This window comes from Octopus bimaculoides, chromosome 10, assembly GCF_046866305.1.
Source record: "Octopus bimaculoides isolate indiv1 chromosome 10, ASM4686630v1, whole genome shotgun sequence".
In the NCBI taxonomy this organism is placed as follows: domain Eukaryota; kingdom Metazoa; phylum Mollusca; class Cephalopoda; order Octopoda; family Octopodidae; genus Octopus; species Octopus bimaculoides.
The window spans coordinates 86,369,288-86,386,529 of NC_142937.1; the positions used below are offsets into that span (position 1 = coordinate 86,369,288).

Consider the following 17,242-nt stretch of genomic DNA (forward strand, 5'->3'; position numbering starts at 1 on the left):
TTACAAAAAATAAGTCCTGAGGTCGATTCTTTCCTGTGGCATTCTAATCACGTATCTGTAGTAACAAAGATGCGATTCACAATGCAGTGAAGTAATGACTTAACCAGGAAAGACGTCTTGATCTCCAAACTACACATCCTCTGAAGTGAACCTCTTGAATACACGATGCCCTTATGACTTCAAACAACTTCTACCATGCACCTCCCCACCCATCCACGTAATTTGTTACCATGGTAACCACATATTCTACATTTTATTTAATTTAAGGCAGGAATTAATTGCAGAATAAAAAGAAATTCCAAATAAAAAATAACTTCTTTTATTTTGCCAAATCATCTATATTCAATTCACGTTATTTATCAGATTTTGCTTTTCTGATGACTCGGTGACCTTATTGCAGCTGTTGGAGCTGCTGGTGTGGCCAATGTTATTTATTCTTTCCTCTGGCTAGCAAATTCTGATGTGACATGACACACAATGCACACTTACATATATACACAGATATGTATACATACATACATATACACACACACACACACACACACATATATATATATACACATATGTACACACACATATATATGTATGCATATGCGTGTATGTATATATACATATGTACACACATATGTATGCTTGTATGTGCATGTATATATATATATACACATACACATCCATGCATACATATATATGTGTGTGTATATATACATATATATATATATATATGTGTGTGTGTGTGTTATATATATTTATAGCATACACACACACACATACACATATATATACATATATATATGTATATATATATATATATATATATATATATATATATATATATATATATATACTACATACTACATAATGCAATAGAAAAACTTAAAACAAAGTAATAATGAAAAAAACAAACAAACAAGCAAAACAGAAAAGAATTATAGATCAGAGAAAGAGAGAGAGAGAGAGAGAGAAACCCAGCTTTGCTAGTTGGGTAATCGTTTAATTTCTTTCTTAATCAACTTGGTTCTTTACGATAGAAGAATTTTACAACTCAAAAAAAAAAAAGGAAAGAAAAATGTCTTATAGTTACAAAAAAAAATAATGATTTTATAATAATGATTTCATAATCTAATGGAAACATTTTCTTTTTCATTTGTGTTATTTTCTATAAAATTGACGTCTTCATGGCTTAAGGAAACACTAAATCTAGCATCACGAGAATTGTTAGTCTTTGTTTCTTGATTATAAATTTTTTCTTTTCTTTTTCTTTTTCCACCACAGAAGCATAATAGACAATGTGAGGCTTAACATACATACACACACATACAACAAAACAAAAAAAAAAACAACAACAAAGAAACACCAACATAGTGGGAACACAGCTAAATGTTTTCGATGTTAGACTGGTCATCCATTTTGTTCACGGAGAGTGCAACTGTCTTCATTGAAAAAACTGAAAGCCTTTTTTGGAGGCAGTTAACTGGTTTTTTTATTAACGCTCCTTGAATATAAATTCTCTGTACAAAAATTATTTATAAACAGTTGTGATACTCAGCCTGGTGATCGTTGTTAACAGTGATTGTTTTCTTCTCTTTTTTTTTTTCCAAAAAAAAAAATACAAACAAAAACAAAAACAAACAAAACCAGACTGTGTGTTGGAACGAAATCCCATGCGAAAAAAAAAAAGGAAATGGGTGGGGAGTAAAGAATTTAGCTAAAGCAGACAGGTCCAGCTTCAAACCCAAACTGTTGCCAAGGTTCACCGTAATCTTTTGGCATAAAATCTACAATTGGTAGCCAATTCAGTTTGTGAGTACGTATCTCGAACATTGTATACGTGTTCGTCCGGTGGCTCTGTAAAAGAGGGGAAAAAAGGTAAAAAAAAGAAAAAAAAAGGGAAGAAAGTGAATTAATTATTCTGTTCAATGGTTCTTTAAAAAAAGATAAAACAAACAAAAATACGAAAGTATGCAAAAAAAAAAAAAATCTCGCCCTCTCACAAAACAAAGACAGGCATAAACATAGAAAAGTTCCACCCAACCATACACAAACATTAATTATTCAACTTACCTTGCATCCATCAAAAGGCACTGCACTACCTACAAGATCTCTCGTCTCAAACTCATGCGCGCTGCTTCCTAGTAGAGTCAGCGCGTGTTCAAATCCTTGAGAATCCTGGTCGTACCAGGCCGCAGAATTCGAGCAGAAGTAAGTGAAGCGTTGTGTAACAAAGTTGCTGTTTAATCGCAAGAGACCTAATTGTACTCGGGAACTGTATTCAATCTGGTGGAAAGAAAAAGAATATATACAAATAAATATATATATATATATATATATATATACACACACACAAATATATAAATATATGTGTGTGTATTTATATATATGTACACAGATATATATGTATATATATATATATATATATATATATATATACACACCTCATAATGATGTGTATAGACATAATATAGTTTAATACTAATGTTTTCTAATGAAGACACAAGACCACAAATTTTATAGTATAAAGCAGTTAATTAAATGAATTGTACTTATTGACTGGTAGTTATTATTTTTGGTTAGTTAATCGAAAGCAGAAGCAAAAATGAAAAAACCAACTTCAATAGGAATTGAACTCATATTATATCTAATGAATGTTAACATTTAGTTCCATCATAGATGTATCATCGTTGTATCTGTTGCATCTAATACAATTTAGTCCTATCATAGATATGCCTGAAGCATCTTCTGTGTGTAATCAGGGTAATATTTACCTTAAATCCATTTTCAATTTCGCTGAACCATTTCAGTTCCTTTTTATCTCTGTCCCATTTTCTTGGTATAACCTTTGAAAGGAAACATAAAAATAAAGCATAAAATAAAAGGCAAATATATATAGATAAAAAGAAATACATATTAGTTTTCTGTGACTGTAAATCAAGGCCACAAATTTGTAAGATTCAACTGATTTGAACTCAGTATATAGTCAACTTTATATGGAATCTGTATATATATATGTATGCATACATACACACATACATACATACAGACATACATACATACAGACAGACATACATACATTCATACATACATACATACATATAAGCAAAAATAGCCTGTTGATGTTGTTGATATTCCAATGAAGGAGCCTTGGATCTAGGTTAGAAATCAGCTCTTTCCTTTCTCTATTGGCAAGAATTCTTGAAATAAACCGAATAATGACATACACACACACACATATCTCACTATCTTGTCTCCAGCTCAGGGACAATGCCACTTTTTTCTTTCTTACATACATACATGTTGGCACTCCGTCGCTTACGACGTCGAGGGTTCCACTTGATCCGATCAACGGAACAGCCTGCTCGTGAAATTAACGTGCAAGTGGCTGAGCACTCCACAGACACGTGTACCCTTAACGTAGTTCTCGGGGATATTCAGCGTAAAACAGCATGACAAGGCTGACCCTTTGAATTACAGGCACAACAGAAACAGAAAGTAAGAGTGAGAGAAAGCTGTGGTGGAAGAGTACAGCAGGGTTCGCCACCATCCCCTGCCGGAGCCTTGTGGAGCTTTAGATGTTTTCGCTCAATAAACACTCACAACGCCCAGCCTGGGAATCGAAACCGCGATCCTATGACCGCAAGTCCGCTGCCCTAACCACTGGGCCATTGCGCCTCCACTACATACATACATGCATGCATGCATCAGAATTTTAACTTACAAATGGGGAAAAACACTCAGTACTTATAGTAGAGGTAATTCATTTACTGAAAGGTAAATAGATGTTGCTAGGCTGATTTTCTACTCTTATTATGTTTTTTTGTTTTGTTTTTTTTTATTAGATAGATTGGATAACATCTTACCATTCTTCTTTTTCGCAGAGGATAGACACAGGTCTCTCCATGGGCCGTCAGGTTACACCATACATGGATTGAATCATTTAGAGCACCCATGTTAGGATCAATCCAATACCATCCTAAATTAAAACAAAATGTAATTCATTCTAAAATAAACAAACACCCATTGCAATCATAATGTATTTTTTATGAATGTTAGAAATCAATATCATTCCTGTATTATGTCAACAGAATAACACCATCATTGTCAGCAGCAGTAGCATTGCTTTAACATCTATTTGTCCTCATCTTGTTTGTAATAATAGTAATAATAATAATAACAATAATAATAATAATAATAATAATAATAATAATAATAATAAAAGAAATGGGAAAACTTTCAAAATACAAAGACCTGGAAATAGAGGTAACTCAAATGTGGAATCTAAAAGCAGAAACAATTCTTATCCTAGTAGGTGCCTTAGGTATAATAAAAAATTATTCAGACAAATACATAACAAAAAGACCAGGACTTACAAATATATATAACATACAGAAAATTGCACTACTGGGCACTGCACACATCCTATGCAAAACACTTTCAATACAGTAACCATAAGAGCATCACAGCAAACCACAGCACATACCCAAGGCACACAGAGCTGCGCTCGGTAGTGAAGTGAAAGCACGCTATAAAAATAAAACTACTGAATAATAATAATAATAATAATAATAATAATAATAATAAAAGACCAGGACTTACAAATATATATAACATACAGAAAATTGCACTACAGGGCACTGCACACATCCTACGCAAAACACTTTCAATACAGTAACCGTAAGAGCATCACAGCAAACCACAACACATACCCAAGGCACACAGAGCTGCGCTCGGTAGTGAAGTGAAAGCACGTTATAAATATAAAACTACTGAATAATAATAATAATAATAATAAAAGACCAGGACTTACAAATATATATAACATACAGAAAATTGCACTACTGGGCACTGCACACATCCTATGGAAAACACTTTCAATACAGTAACCATAAGAGCACCACAGCAAACCACAGCACATACCCAAGGCACACAGAGCTGCGCTCGGTAGTGAAGTGAAAGCACGTTATAAATATAAAACTACTGAATAATAATAATAATAATAATAATAATAAAAGACCAGGACTTACAAATATATATAATATACAGAAAATTGCACTACTGGGCACTGCACACATCCTATGCAAAACACTTTCAATACAGTAACCATAAGAGCATCACAGCAAACCATAGCACATACCCAAGGCACACAGAGCTGCGCTCGGTAGTGCAGTGAAAGCATGTTATAATAAACATTGAAAAATACCTTAAGAATGAGAACCCAGGTTTGAAATTTCCCCAAGACACCTGATGAAGGCTGGAGGGTATATCAGCCGAAACGTTGTGTTAACAACAAACAAGATGACAAATGTAAATAATGTAAATAATGATCTGATAAAGTGTTAAAAGAAATTGAAAATAGTCAGAGTGACCTCATTTCTGACCCTTACTTCACCATTCTATTCAGGGATGAGTATCAAAAATGTTATATTGCTTTTTGCATTCCTGATCACTACCAAACTTACTGATGCCACATAATCACACATAAGGTGTCAAAGGAATTGTCTGTATTTAGTTTGCATTTATAGTGTACCTATAAATTCATTTTTGAAATATAAACATGAATCCTGCCTACAAAGTGTACAAAAAGGAATTCAGTCCATCATAAAATATTTTCAGAATGTTTTCAGTTTAAAGCAGGATAATTTTAGCAAAGAAAGTGTTTTCTATAAGGGAAAAATTCCATGAAATATTTAAAGGATTTTAGATAGAATTAAATTTCAAATATGGTGTAGTAGTTAAAAGCGCAAGCTATTAACCCCAAGATTCTGAGTTCAATTCCAGGCAGTGAACTGAATAATAATTATAATAACAGTAATAATAATATCGAAAAATACCTTAGGAATGAGAACCCAGGTTTGAAATTTCCCCAAGATACCTGATAAAGGCTGGAGGGTATATCAGCCAAAACATTGTGTTAACAACAAACAAGATGAGAACAAATATCTGTCAAATGTAAATAATGTAAATAATGTACATAATTCCTCATCTCTTAAATATAAAACTGTACTTTAATGAAATTAAACTTTCTTACCATCTTGGAAGGTAGGATGTCCTAGATAAATATCTCTACATGAAACTGCTGGATTTTCTTTTGTTCCTTTCGGATACTTGAAATTTTTGATTTCTTCTGCAAGCTCATCAATTTCTTCAAACATTTTATTAACCACATCCTCAAGACCTTCCTTGATGGTTATCTTCTGGTTGGCCATTTCCTTAATTATTCCTTCTACTTGTTTCAATCCATCAATGGTTTCATTGTCATCATCCTCATCAACTTCTTTACTATCAAGTGATCGCTTCTTCCTCTTCTTCTTCTTCTTTCTCTTCTGGTGTCTTGGTCTGCCACCCAAGTAGTCAAGAGGAATGGCCTGAGCTTCTCCAGGAGCTCCTGCTGGTCCTGCTGGTCCCTAGGCAAATCAAGAGTCACCAGTTTTAAAGTACATGATACAAATATAAATAGCCTCCACCTGTGGTCATTAGTAGACTTATTATAGAAAACCTTTCACACAGTACCTTTAACCCTTCTGATACCAACTTTCCTGAGACTACCCTGTATTAAAGTGTTCTAAATTTAAGCCTTCCATGAAAATTTCATGTTAATCTCTGTTCTGAACACTTGCTTAATAATAAACAAATTTAGCTTACATGATTCTTCATTGTTCTTAAAAATAATAAAAACAATTGAAATATAGTAACAAAAAAGTTAACAAGATGATATCATGGTAAATTCTCCTCCTCTTGTATTCTTGGGACTCTTATAGAAGAAAAGATCTCACATAGTAACTCCAAGTAAATGACATTACTATAAAGCGATAACCTACAGGTGGGTTTCTAGTGGACCCTATTAAGGTAAAATTCTTATACAGAAACTTTAAAAGATGATAACTTAATTGAATTTTATGCCACTTAAACAATGAAAACATCAGCTTCCAGAGTTGTTACTAGAAAATATCAATTTTGAGATTCACATCTAAAACTGTAGCCTTGTTATCATTATTCAAAACTATTTATTCCATTAATATGCATAATTTCACTGCATTTCTATCAAAAACCAATAAGCAGAGGAAGGAGATTGATTAACCAATAAAGAAGGTTTGCATTACAGTCATCACTGACTGAAATTGTGGCAGCTAAGTATTATTTTGTGTTTATAAGCCATTTAAAATAACACATAAAAACCATTAGATTTACTTCAACATTTAAATTTAATTTGTCAAAATATTTTCGTCGCTTTGAATGTTGAAGTGAATCTAACGGGTTTTTGTGTGTTATTTTAAATGGCTTATAGACACCTTCCACACTGCAATTGTTTTCGTTCCAGCACACAATCTCAGATTAGGTCGCTTGCTATGCAAGTACATCTTCGTAATATTTTGTTTGTTGATCTGAAAATTAGCCTATTTTCTATGTACAGTAATGGTTATTAGATTTCCTTTGGTCACCAGCAATGTGAACCAGATCAAATAAAGGAGCCTCTAGTAGTCATTTGATCTGTTAGAAATAACAGTCAAATCTTTCTCAAATCACCCACAACATAGTTAAGAATAAAAAAAACTGCATATAGTCTTACTCGTAGACACCCTTAAAAAGTGGGCTGATTATAGCTGAAATGCATTTCATCATAGGTCCTTTCAGCCATAACTGATCTGGGATTAAATCAAGAACCCTAATACCAACAAATACCTAAACACTAAAACCCCATTTTTTATTCCCTTAATCTGTTAGATATTTGCTTGTCCAGGAAATGAATAAATAATGGCTTCAATCCAGCGTTCTTTATGGAGGTTATTTCTTGTTCATTTTAACAGTTAATATTATACTTACAGTATGTCCTTGTTCTCCTTTGGGTCCAGTCATTCCCTATAAAATAAGGCAAAAAAGAAATATTGAATTGTATTGTATTCTTAATAATTGTTTAAAAAGTAAACATGAAGGAAAATAATGAACATTTTATTCATGAAAACCCCCCAAGAATTTTAAGGTTTGCTAAAGAAGTGTTAGAATTTATTTCATTAATTAAAGAATCTAGAACATTTCTGACAATTTCTATATTTTCAGATTGTAGGTGACTTACATATTAGATACTCTGCAGCAATTTAGCTATTTTCTAGTGAAAACTGTTATTCTACCATTTTACAGAAGTGTTCCAATTCTGAATTCCTTTGTAACTGCTATAAAGGCTACAATATTGAAAAATAAACCCACAAAAGAGTCCCTATATAGATGCTCAATCTGCTAGAAAAGCAGTTAAATCTTTTTTATATCCTACCCAATAGTCTTCAATAAGGAAGGTCATATTTAAAGATATAATCCTAGATAATTCTAGAACAACAAGATAGTCAAGGCGAAAATGTCTTTGATCCCAGATCTACTCAATCTGGCTTGGCATGGAGTTACACAATAACTACAGTATTATTGTAGAAAAAGAGGGAACCTCTATGTGTTTGTTAAACCTGCAAGGAATAGCAAACAAATATCTCTCATATCATGTCCTTCTACCTCAATCCCGTCATGCCATATTCCCACTATTGTGGGAAGAGATTGAATATCATCTTTGCTAGATTCCTGGTAAAACAGTAATGAATGGCACATATAGAAAAAGAAGATGCAGCCAATTTTGTCCATTAGTTTGCTTGCAACCGTTACTTTTGAGCTGTATATGCAACTATTTATTTAATTTTTGGTCAGGAGGTCCAAATGGAGGGTACATTAAGACACAACAGCCCAGGTCTGAGTGAGTGAAAAAGGGAATGAAATAATGACTAATGTTATACTAGATTTATAAATACGACAGAATAGCTGTGTGGCCATTGTTGAAATGCCTTTGATTACAGGTCTACTTCAATAAAACTGACCTGGAGCTAAACGACACGATGACGTTCTCCACCAGATTTCAGAATATGGGAAACTACATTAACATGATGACCTTTTTCTAGATCTTTCTACTCACCAACAAACAGTTTTACAAATTTTACCTTATTACTTTTTATGTCTTGGCCTTTCTTTGTTGTGGTTGCATTTAACTGTTCACCTTGATCTTGGGACATCATTAACAGCATTGATCTCAACACCTATTTTTACCTCTATTCATTAGCCCAGAGGAACTGAAACAGCTACAGGCATTACTTCCAGTGACTAATGGATGGAAAACAAATCCTCCAACAAAAACAAAGAATATCAAATAAATCTGTCTCAACATTCACAGCAAATGTTCTGGCAGAAACATTTGATTCTCTGAGATAATTATTAGCAAAATCATACTTACACTTTCTCCTTTAGGTCCTGGTGGTCCTTCCAATCCCTGAGAGGCAAAAAAATGATATATTTAAACATTTTAGTATAGAATTTATACATATCCAAGTGCCTGAAACCAAAAACTGATATTGTAAAACAGAACATTTAATATACACTTTAGATAATCTTTTTTTTTGTTCTTTTTAACAACAAAGGTTTATTACAATAGGCACCAAATCAGCTCGTTAAAGCAACAAACTGGGTCTACAAACTTGATTTTGATATGTTACTATGGTACAAACATGTAGGAATTATTTGAAAGTTCCCCTCCGAGGCACAAGTCTGGGCAAGGTTGTTTATGGAAGACCAGCAGTTGTCCATGCATACCAGCCTCCCCTCTCCACGCCACTGATGTTATCCAAGGGAAAGGCAAAGGCCGATACAGTTTGGCACCAGTGACGTCGCAACTCATTTCTACAGCTGAGTTAACTGGAGCAACGTGAAATAAAGTGTCTTGCTCAAGAACACAACACGCAGCCCAGCCCAGGATTCAAACTCACAACCTCACAGTCGTAAGTTCGACGTTCTAACCACTGAGCCATGCATCTTCACAACGTATATATATATATATATATATATATGTACATATTTACATAGGTACACAAACACACATATGCAACCATATGGTATAGTATTTGTGTGTCATACAAATCCCTTGCCTATTTTCCTAGTAATTATTCTTATGTGTGCATTTATGTATGTGTCTGTGTGCAGGTTTCTGTGTATGTATGTGTGCAACTTTGCATGTATACTGGTGCATACTATCACTTATGTACTAGTTCTAGTGACTATGTTCTATTATCTCATAAGAGGTACCAAGATAGAAAAATGTGTTTTATCAGTACAGTAAAATTAATGTAATGCTTACCTGTGGTCCAGGTGGTCCATCTGCTCCTGGTGGTCCTTCAGGTCCAGGTGGTCCCTATAATTGTAAAAAGGTAAAAAAAAAAATGATAATGAATTGATTATAGAGTATGAGAGAGTGGAGTAAAAAAAAATCTTAAATAAACTGAAGCCCTTCTGAAGTTGAAAGACAGATAAATCTAGTTTCTAATAATATTCAGTAAATGTATCTCTCTATTAATACTGTACTGCAGCAAGCTTTTTCTTTAAAAAAAAAAAAAAAAAAAAAAAAAAAAAAAAAAAACTGAAATTGAAGTCGCATAGCAAGTCAATGAAACTCTCCTTGATTCCATCATGTTTCTGCTGCTTATTATGCTAAGTCATGTCATTCAGCACATGCTGATCCTACATTATGTAAAGAAAGTTGTTATAAATGACAAATAAACTACTAATTATTTTCTTAAGCTCCAAAGTGCTTGAGCTATTAATACACATATACATATTAGAATTAAGAACAAGTGAGATAAATCTCTCTTTGTATAGGATCTACTTCAGAGATTTTCCCTGTCAATGAAATGAAACTCAACACTACAAGCCAATAAAATAGTTGATAATTCCCTAGCGATGCCACTGCTTCTCAATTTCGATTGGTGGATTTGACTGTTGCATTGGCTCTAAGCACATTATACTTTCTACGATAGTTTATTATTTATTAACCTCTTACTCTGTATTATAAATTGGAATATAATATTTAAACGCTTACCATTGGTCCTTTGCTTCCTCTCTTTCCAGCTCTGCCTCTCTTTCCTGGTTCTCCTTTGGGTCCGATAGGTCCTGGTGATCCTAAATCTCCAATTTGTCCTTGATGACCCTAAATTAGAACACTTAATTAGATTATCATTAGAACTGGCACATGTCTTTTATGTCAAACATAATCTGCAGCATTTGAAAAGGGAGAATAGATGTGAGTCACTTCAGCAACGGTTAGTTGTAGATGTAGAACAGAAATATGGACTAAGACATAAGGGAGTTTTATTAATGATGTTAGAGAGACGAGAAATAATTCTTATTCAGTTTAAGTCACCATTCTATCAGAGATAACATTCCCAAATGATTTGGATCCTATTTACACTGGAGTGGCTGTGTGGTAAGTGCCTTGCTTACCAACCACATGGTTCCGGGTTCCATCCCACTGCGTGGCACCTTGGGCAAGTGTCTTCTGCTATAGCCTCGGGCTGACTAAAGCCTTGTGAGTGGATTTGGTAGACAGAAACTGAAAGAAGCCCGTCGTATGTATATATATATATATATATGTATGTGTGTGTATATGTTTGTGTATCTGTGGTTGTCCCCCCCCCCCCCCAAACCGCTTGACAACCAATGCTGGTGTGCTTACATCCCCGTAACTTAGCGGTTCGGCAAAAGAGACCGATAGAATAAGTACTAGGCTTACAAAGAATAAGTCCTAGGGTCGATTTGCTCAACTAAAGGTGATGCTCCAGCATGGCCGCAGTCAAATGACTGAAACAAGTAAAAGAGTAAAAGAGTATTGTCTGAATGAAATGAGTTAAAAGGAAATAGACAGTTCTGATTAGAAGCTGTATAATATCTGCAGCAGTTCTGAATTTGAGATCCAGGAACATGCACACTAATATCACATCTATAGTTCGATATCTTGCCTCTACTATAGATTCAATTCATAAAAGGTTAAACTTTGGAATGTGGCATGAACAGGTTCATGCTATTTTATTAGCATTATCCTGTGTTTGAGAATAAAATTATTTCCTTATCTGTATCTTTCAATACATCCCAACGCTTCTAAAGCAAACTTTGTTTGTTGACTTTCAATCTAAGTTGAATTTAACATTGGAATATGCAATGTATATGAAAAAGGAAACACATGCACATTTATGGCTTTCATTGCTGTCTTTCTTTACTTGACATATAACTGTTTTTTTTGTCTTCTGTTTTACTATTTTCCCAACAAGATGTAATGCACTTAAGCACTGTATGCAATAAACTCCTTATTATTTAACATCTAGGCTTGCATGTCCACTAAAACCTAGCTAATGTCTAGTTACTATACCACATCATGGAGAATAAAACATAAATTATTGACCCTGTTGTTAGTAATTTGATATCCAATCAATTGCACCAACTTCAAATTTCTTTTCATTGTGTTAATATAAAGTTTCTTTTCTTACCCAATACCAAATTACTTGTTTTTAAAAACTAGAATCATAAGCATATAACTGAATTATTTAAACATATTAGGGTTTCTTTTTAAATTAACACAATATATGTGATAGAAGGGAAGAAGAGATTGGGCCTTATACAGAGGAGAACTGGGAATTTCTGTGAGTAGGCCTATAACCAGCAGCAGATGAGATTTATGGCTGGTGAAAGGTTCTAGCTAAATGGAAGGTGACATGGTGGTTGAATAGCATGTGAGATAGAGATAATAAAAGATAAAAGAGAAGAGTGTAAACATTAGAAGAAAACTAGAGAAGTTAGGTGTTAGGCATTCTTAGCAAAGGTGAGAAGCTAAAAGTAATTCTTTGATGAGAGAAGAATTAGAAATATGAGATGTTTTAAATCGCAAAACAATGTACAAAGAGGATTTGAACGTCATTGGAGAGAAATGCATACAACATGACAGTAGCACTTATGATCTCACTGACGCTGAGAAGAGAAAGAGATGTGGAAATACTTCTATGAGACGTTGTTGGATTAAAAGAATGCATAGCAAGAGGGAGGGAGGGAGAGAGAGAGAGAGAAAGATAGAGAGAGAGAAAGAAAGAGAAAGAAAGAGAGAGAGAGAGAGAGAGAGAGAAAGAAAGAGAAAGAGAGAGAGAGAGAGAGAGAGAGAGAGAGAGAGAGAGAGCATGCTCCAAATAGACCCAATAATGGGACCAGCCAGTGAAGTTGACAGCAGTATGGTCAAAAGCACGAATATGGATATGAAGGCAGAAAAGGCAGCTGGAACATCAGGGACAGTCGTTGAGATGCTGAAAATATATGGTGAGGTAGGTCACATATTAAACATTTGCATATTCAGTCATATAGTACAGGGAGGTGTTGTACACAATGATTGATGTAAGAGTGTCATCTCCAATTGTTGCAAGGGCCAAAGAGATGTTCTGGTGTAGTGGTTCCCCACATTTTTTCTTTTAATGTTCTGCACCTCTCAGAAATGTTTGATTCATTTGTGCACCTTCTAACAAAAGTATTATCATAGGGAAATGAAAATTACCTAATTTATTTCTTTTTAAATCGAACCGCACACTGTACTGTGGGTTAAATTGAACTAAAAGAAAATGTGAACTGAGAAATTAGGAAAAGCTTCACACAATGAAATCAATCATAATTTTTAACAGAAAATTCAATGACTTGTTTGTTCCTGTTTCTTGTTCATGCTTTTATTAAAACATGGAATTGTTTTGTTGATCGTGATCTTCAGCTCTGCTTTGTGGATTCAGGTGATTCCTAGCTTTTGTCTTCATTAGAACTGAATCCAGATTCACAACAATATGACATTGTGAATAGAATAGAACAAAGTTCTTTATCATAATCACTTAAGGATTAACTCTACATCTATAGAATAACAAAATTTTTGGTGTTTTTAATAAGATAATGTTATTTTATCAAGAGATAATTAATTTTATTCTGAAAAGCAATTTTAATGATGTATATACTTTCTCTCTTGAAGCAAACCCTGAAATATCTCATGCCCCCAGTAGGTGCATGATGGCATTTCAAGGAATACAACCAAAAGAAAATGTATATTTTATACCTAAATGGCTTTGATATGGCCAGTAAGACTCTAGGCTTCCTCCAGGCCATAACAGAGCTGCTTATGTCAATGATCTAAGTTCTTATGATTTGGAATACCTGCACTGGAAAGTGGCAAGTACAGAAGTATTAAACTGATGGACCAGATCATGAAAGAGTGCAACTGGTTAGAAAGAAAAATGAGATGCAGTTCAGGTTTGTGTTGGGACAAGATACCATCAATAGCCTTTTCCCAGTGAGACAACTGCAAGCACTTTGCTAGAAGTAAGCCGCTATGTTTGAACATTCATTGACTCAGAGAGGGACTATGACAGAATGTCACGTTCTGTAATCTGGCGATTGCAAAGAAACTTAAAGGTAGATGAATGGTTTTTATGCTAAAGACCTCATGGTTGGCTCTCTGTCAATAGTTTATAAATGAATTTTTAAATTTAGAAACAAAGCTTAGAATGATGAGGTCTATGTATAAAGTTGATATAAATTTTCATAATATAATTTTTAACAAAGGAATATTAGTCATATATTTATATAATCTCTATACTGGATAAACAAGTTTCTTTATACTAACATTTTCAATATATTAAGCAATTATTTCACACACTTATATTTATCTCACTCTAGCTGGTGATAATATGAGTAATTTACTTGTCTTTCACCTAACACGCACGCACACACACACACACACACACACACACACACACACACACACACAAACACACACACACTATATTTATCAATTACACATTAGCCCAATTTGCTTTAGAAAAGTGATACTATCTTTCTTTTTATGCTATATTTGAGTTAAGATTTGAATCCCACATATCAGGACAACGAACACTTGGCCTCTAATATATGTGAGGCACAGAGCTGTGCCTCCACACTGTAACCTATATACGGTTGTATATTAGAAATGAATGCATCTTGCTATAAATACAGTGAAACACTAGTGACATGATTTCAATTCCTCCAAGAGTTTGGGAAGATAGGAAAATACTCCACCAGGCGGCTACTTGTGATTCTTTAAAAGAACTAAAACTCCATATGTACCTTGGCACCTTTCACTCCGGAGTCTCCTTTAAGTCCTGCTGGGCCTCTGGGTCCCTGAAAAGTAAAGAATGAACAGGTTAGTAGAATATAAGGATATAAATATGACATAGAAACCAAAACAAAATATGTGTGTGTGTATGTATGTTGATATATATATATATATATAGGTAATATCCAGGGATCCATGTTTGTTGGTATGTATATATATATATATATATATATATATATATATATATATAAGTGGTAACCTTATGAAGCATGTTCAGTTTCCCACCTGCGTAGGATCGATGCAGGATGGATTGAAACAATCATTGTGAGTAATAAAGTTTGTCATATATTCCATTTTCCATGTCTATCGTTTGTTTTATATATATATACTTCCCCACACAACACACATAAACATATACATATAACATATGTTGTACACCTGACAAGATATATCTGCAGTGCCGGATGTTCCTGAACCAGTTGTTGAGTGTTCCACCCATGAAAGATTAATGCTTGATGGGTCAAAACAATTGTTGCGATTAATAATAATAAATTCTCCTATATTCCATCTTCCACCTTTTATTTGCCACACACACACACACACACATATTAGTATTTAGCAGAAGTAGTAGAGTGGCTCAAGGTCTGAGAGTTTTGGGCATTGCCACCCCACCTAACAAACTATAAATATATCTACACACACATATATACATATATGTATAATATATGTGATGGTTGTACACTCATGACCGAGGAAGACGATCACTGACCATTAAGAACATTGTGCACACAGACAACTTTATACTTTACATTTATGGTTTCAATGGTGACTAATGAGCCCAGTTTTTAATGAACAAATACATCCACAGATATTGTCAAGCAAGCTCCCCACTACACACACACATTATTTGTTTCTATTTTCTAATCAGTAGAAAGTTACAAAAATCAAGAATTTCACACACACCACTTTGATCATTAGAGTATTTAATAGGCAAACAAATAGACATACTATTATGTCCTTCAATTTAAAAGTCAGTGACCAAAGCTGGCCCCTTGAATTACTAGCACAGGCCATGAAAAGGGCTTCTATAGAGCTTCTGTGTATCCAATTTTAGTTGCAGTCCTGAATGAAGAAATCCACATGTAATGTCATTGAATCCAGGACCATGTAATTATAAAGTAAACTTCTTATTGTTTGCCCTATTAATAAAATGTATATTTATATATTTTTATGCACATGATCTCCCATACTTACTGGCAATCCTTTCATTCCAGGTTCACCTGCTGGTCCAATAGGTCCACTCTCACCCTAGAAAAATACAAAATAAAAAATACATATTTATTGTGGTAAAACAGTATTATTATGATAACATACAAATTACAAGGGAAGTATATTTACATTTATATACGTATATCATTTCCGCTTATATATATATATATATATATATATATATATATATATATATATATATATAAGGGTTCCATTTACATTTAGTGATCAGTACTTCATTATGCAGCTGTCTTCTCTCTTGCATACAACATCTGATTCCTCTTATGTCCAATTACTAATTTTTTTTCTGATTATATTTGCACTTTGTTGAATGTGTACCCTGGCATCGTATATCCAGCAGATCATTTTAGCTTCATTTCTTTCTAGTCTTCATTTGTCCTTTGTATTTACATGCTGTTCATACAGAAGCATCATACAATCTGCTTTTCACTACAAGAACAAGGTCATCTCATTAGTACAGAGAAGTTCCCATGGGCCACTGGTCTTTAATTCCTCTGTTATGACCAGGATAAATTGGAGGGAAATGAGAGTTGAGCCCTGGTGAACTCCTACCTGCACACTAAATTTACTGCTGTACTCATTGCTAACTCTCATCTTACTGACAACATCCATGTACATGGCTTGAATAACACCAGATTTCTCCACACACTTTGATTATTTTCATTCCTGCATTTGAAAAAAGGTAATTTTTTTCTGAAATATTGGATCATTAGGCAATCTAGGTGAGGTAATATAATATCTTTTCTTTTTTTTTTTCATTCATTGACATCATTTCACATATTTTGTTTAGCTCTTTGCCTGCATCGATTGCTCAAAAGGTTTTGCAAACATTTATCGTTTCCACACATGGCAGTGCTGCAAACAAATTACAATACTCACATATTCAATATAATTTTCCTCACTTATAATTTTTTGTGCATTTTCAATTGTGTATTCACAATTGTCAGCGCTCATATTATTATAATTTTCAGTATATTTTACTATGTTTTAATTTTA

General features: G+C 33.7%; 1 protein-coding gene across 1 annotated transcript in view; it reads right to left on the reverse strand.

The window, feature by feature from the left end:
* Window positions 1-303: 303 nt before the first annotated feature.
* Window positions 304-17,242, reverse strand: part of LOC106881622 (uncharacterized) — a 136,314-nt gene continuing 119,375 nt past the window's right edge. Inside the window, exons 52-62 of the mRNA XM_089358941.1 lie at window positions 16,211-16,264; window positions 14,968-15,021; window positions 10,892-10,999; window positions 10,154-10,207; window positions 9,257-9,292; window positions 7,816-7,851; window positions 6,023-6,398; window positions 3,855-3,967; window positions 2,763-2,834; window positions 2,062-2,274; window positions 304-1,845 (exon numbers count right to left, since the gene is read on the reverse strand). Of these exons, the coding sequence (XP_089215067.1) occupies window positions 1,702-1,845; window positions 2,062-2,274; window positions 2,763-2,834; window positions 3,855-3,967; window positions 6,023-6,398; window positions 7,816-7,851; window positions 9,257-9,292; window positions 10,154-10,207; window positions 10,892-10,999; window positions 14,968-15,021; window positions 16,211-16,264 (1,260 nt within the window). The 3' untranslated portion in view covers window positions 304-1,701. The remainder of the gene's footprint in view (window positions 1,846-2,061; window positions 2,275-2,762; window positions 2,835-3,854; window positions 3,968-6,022; window positions 6,399-7,815; window positions 7,852-9,256; window positions 9,293-10,153; window positions 10,208-10,891; window positions 11,000-14,967; window positions 15,022-16,210; window positions 16,265-17,242) is intronic.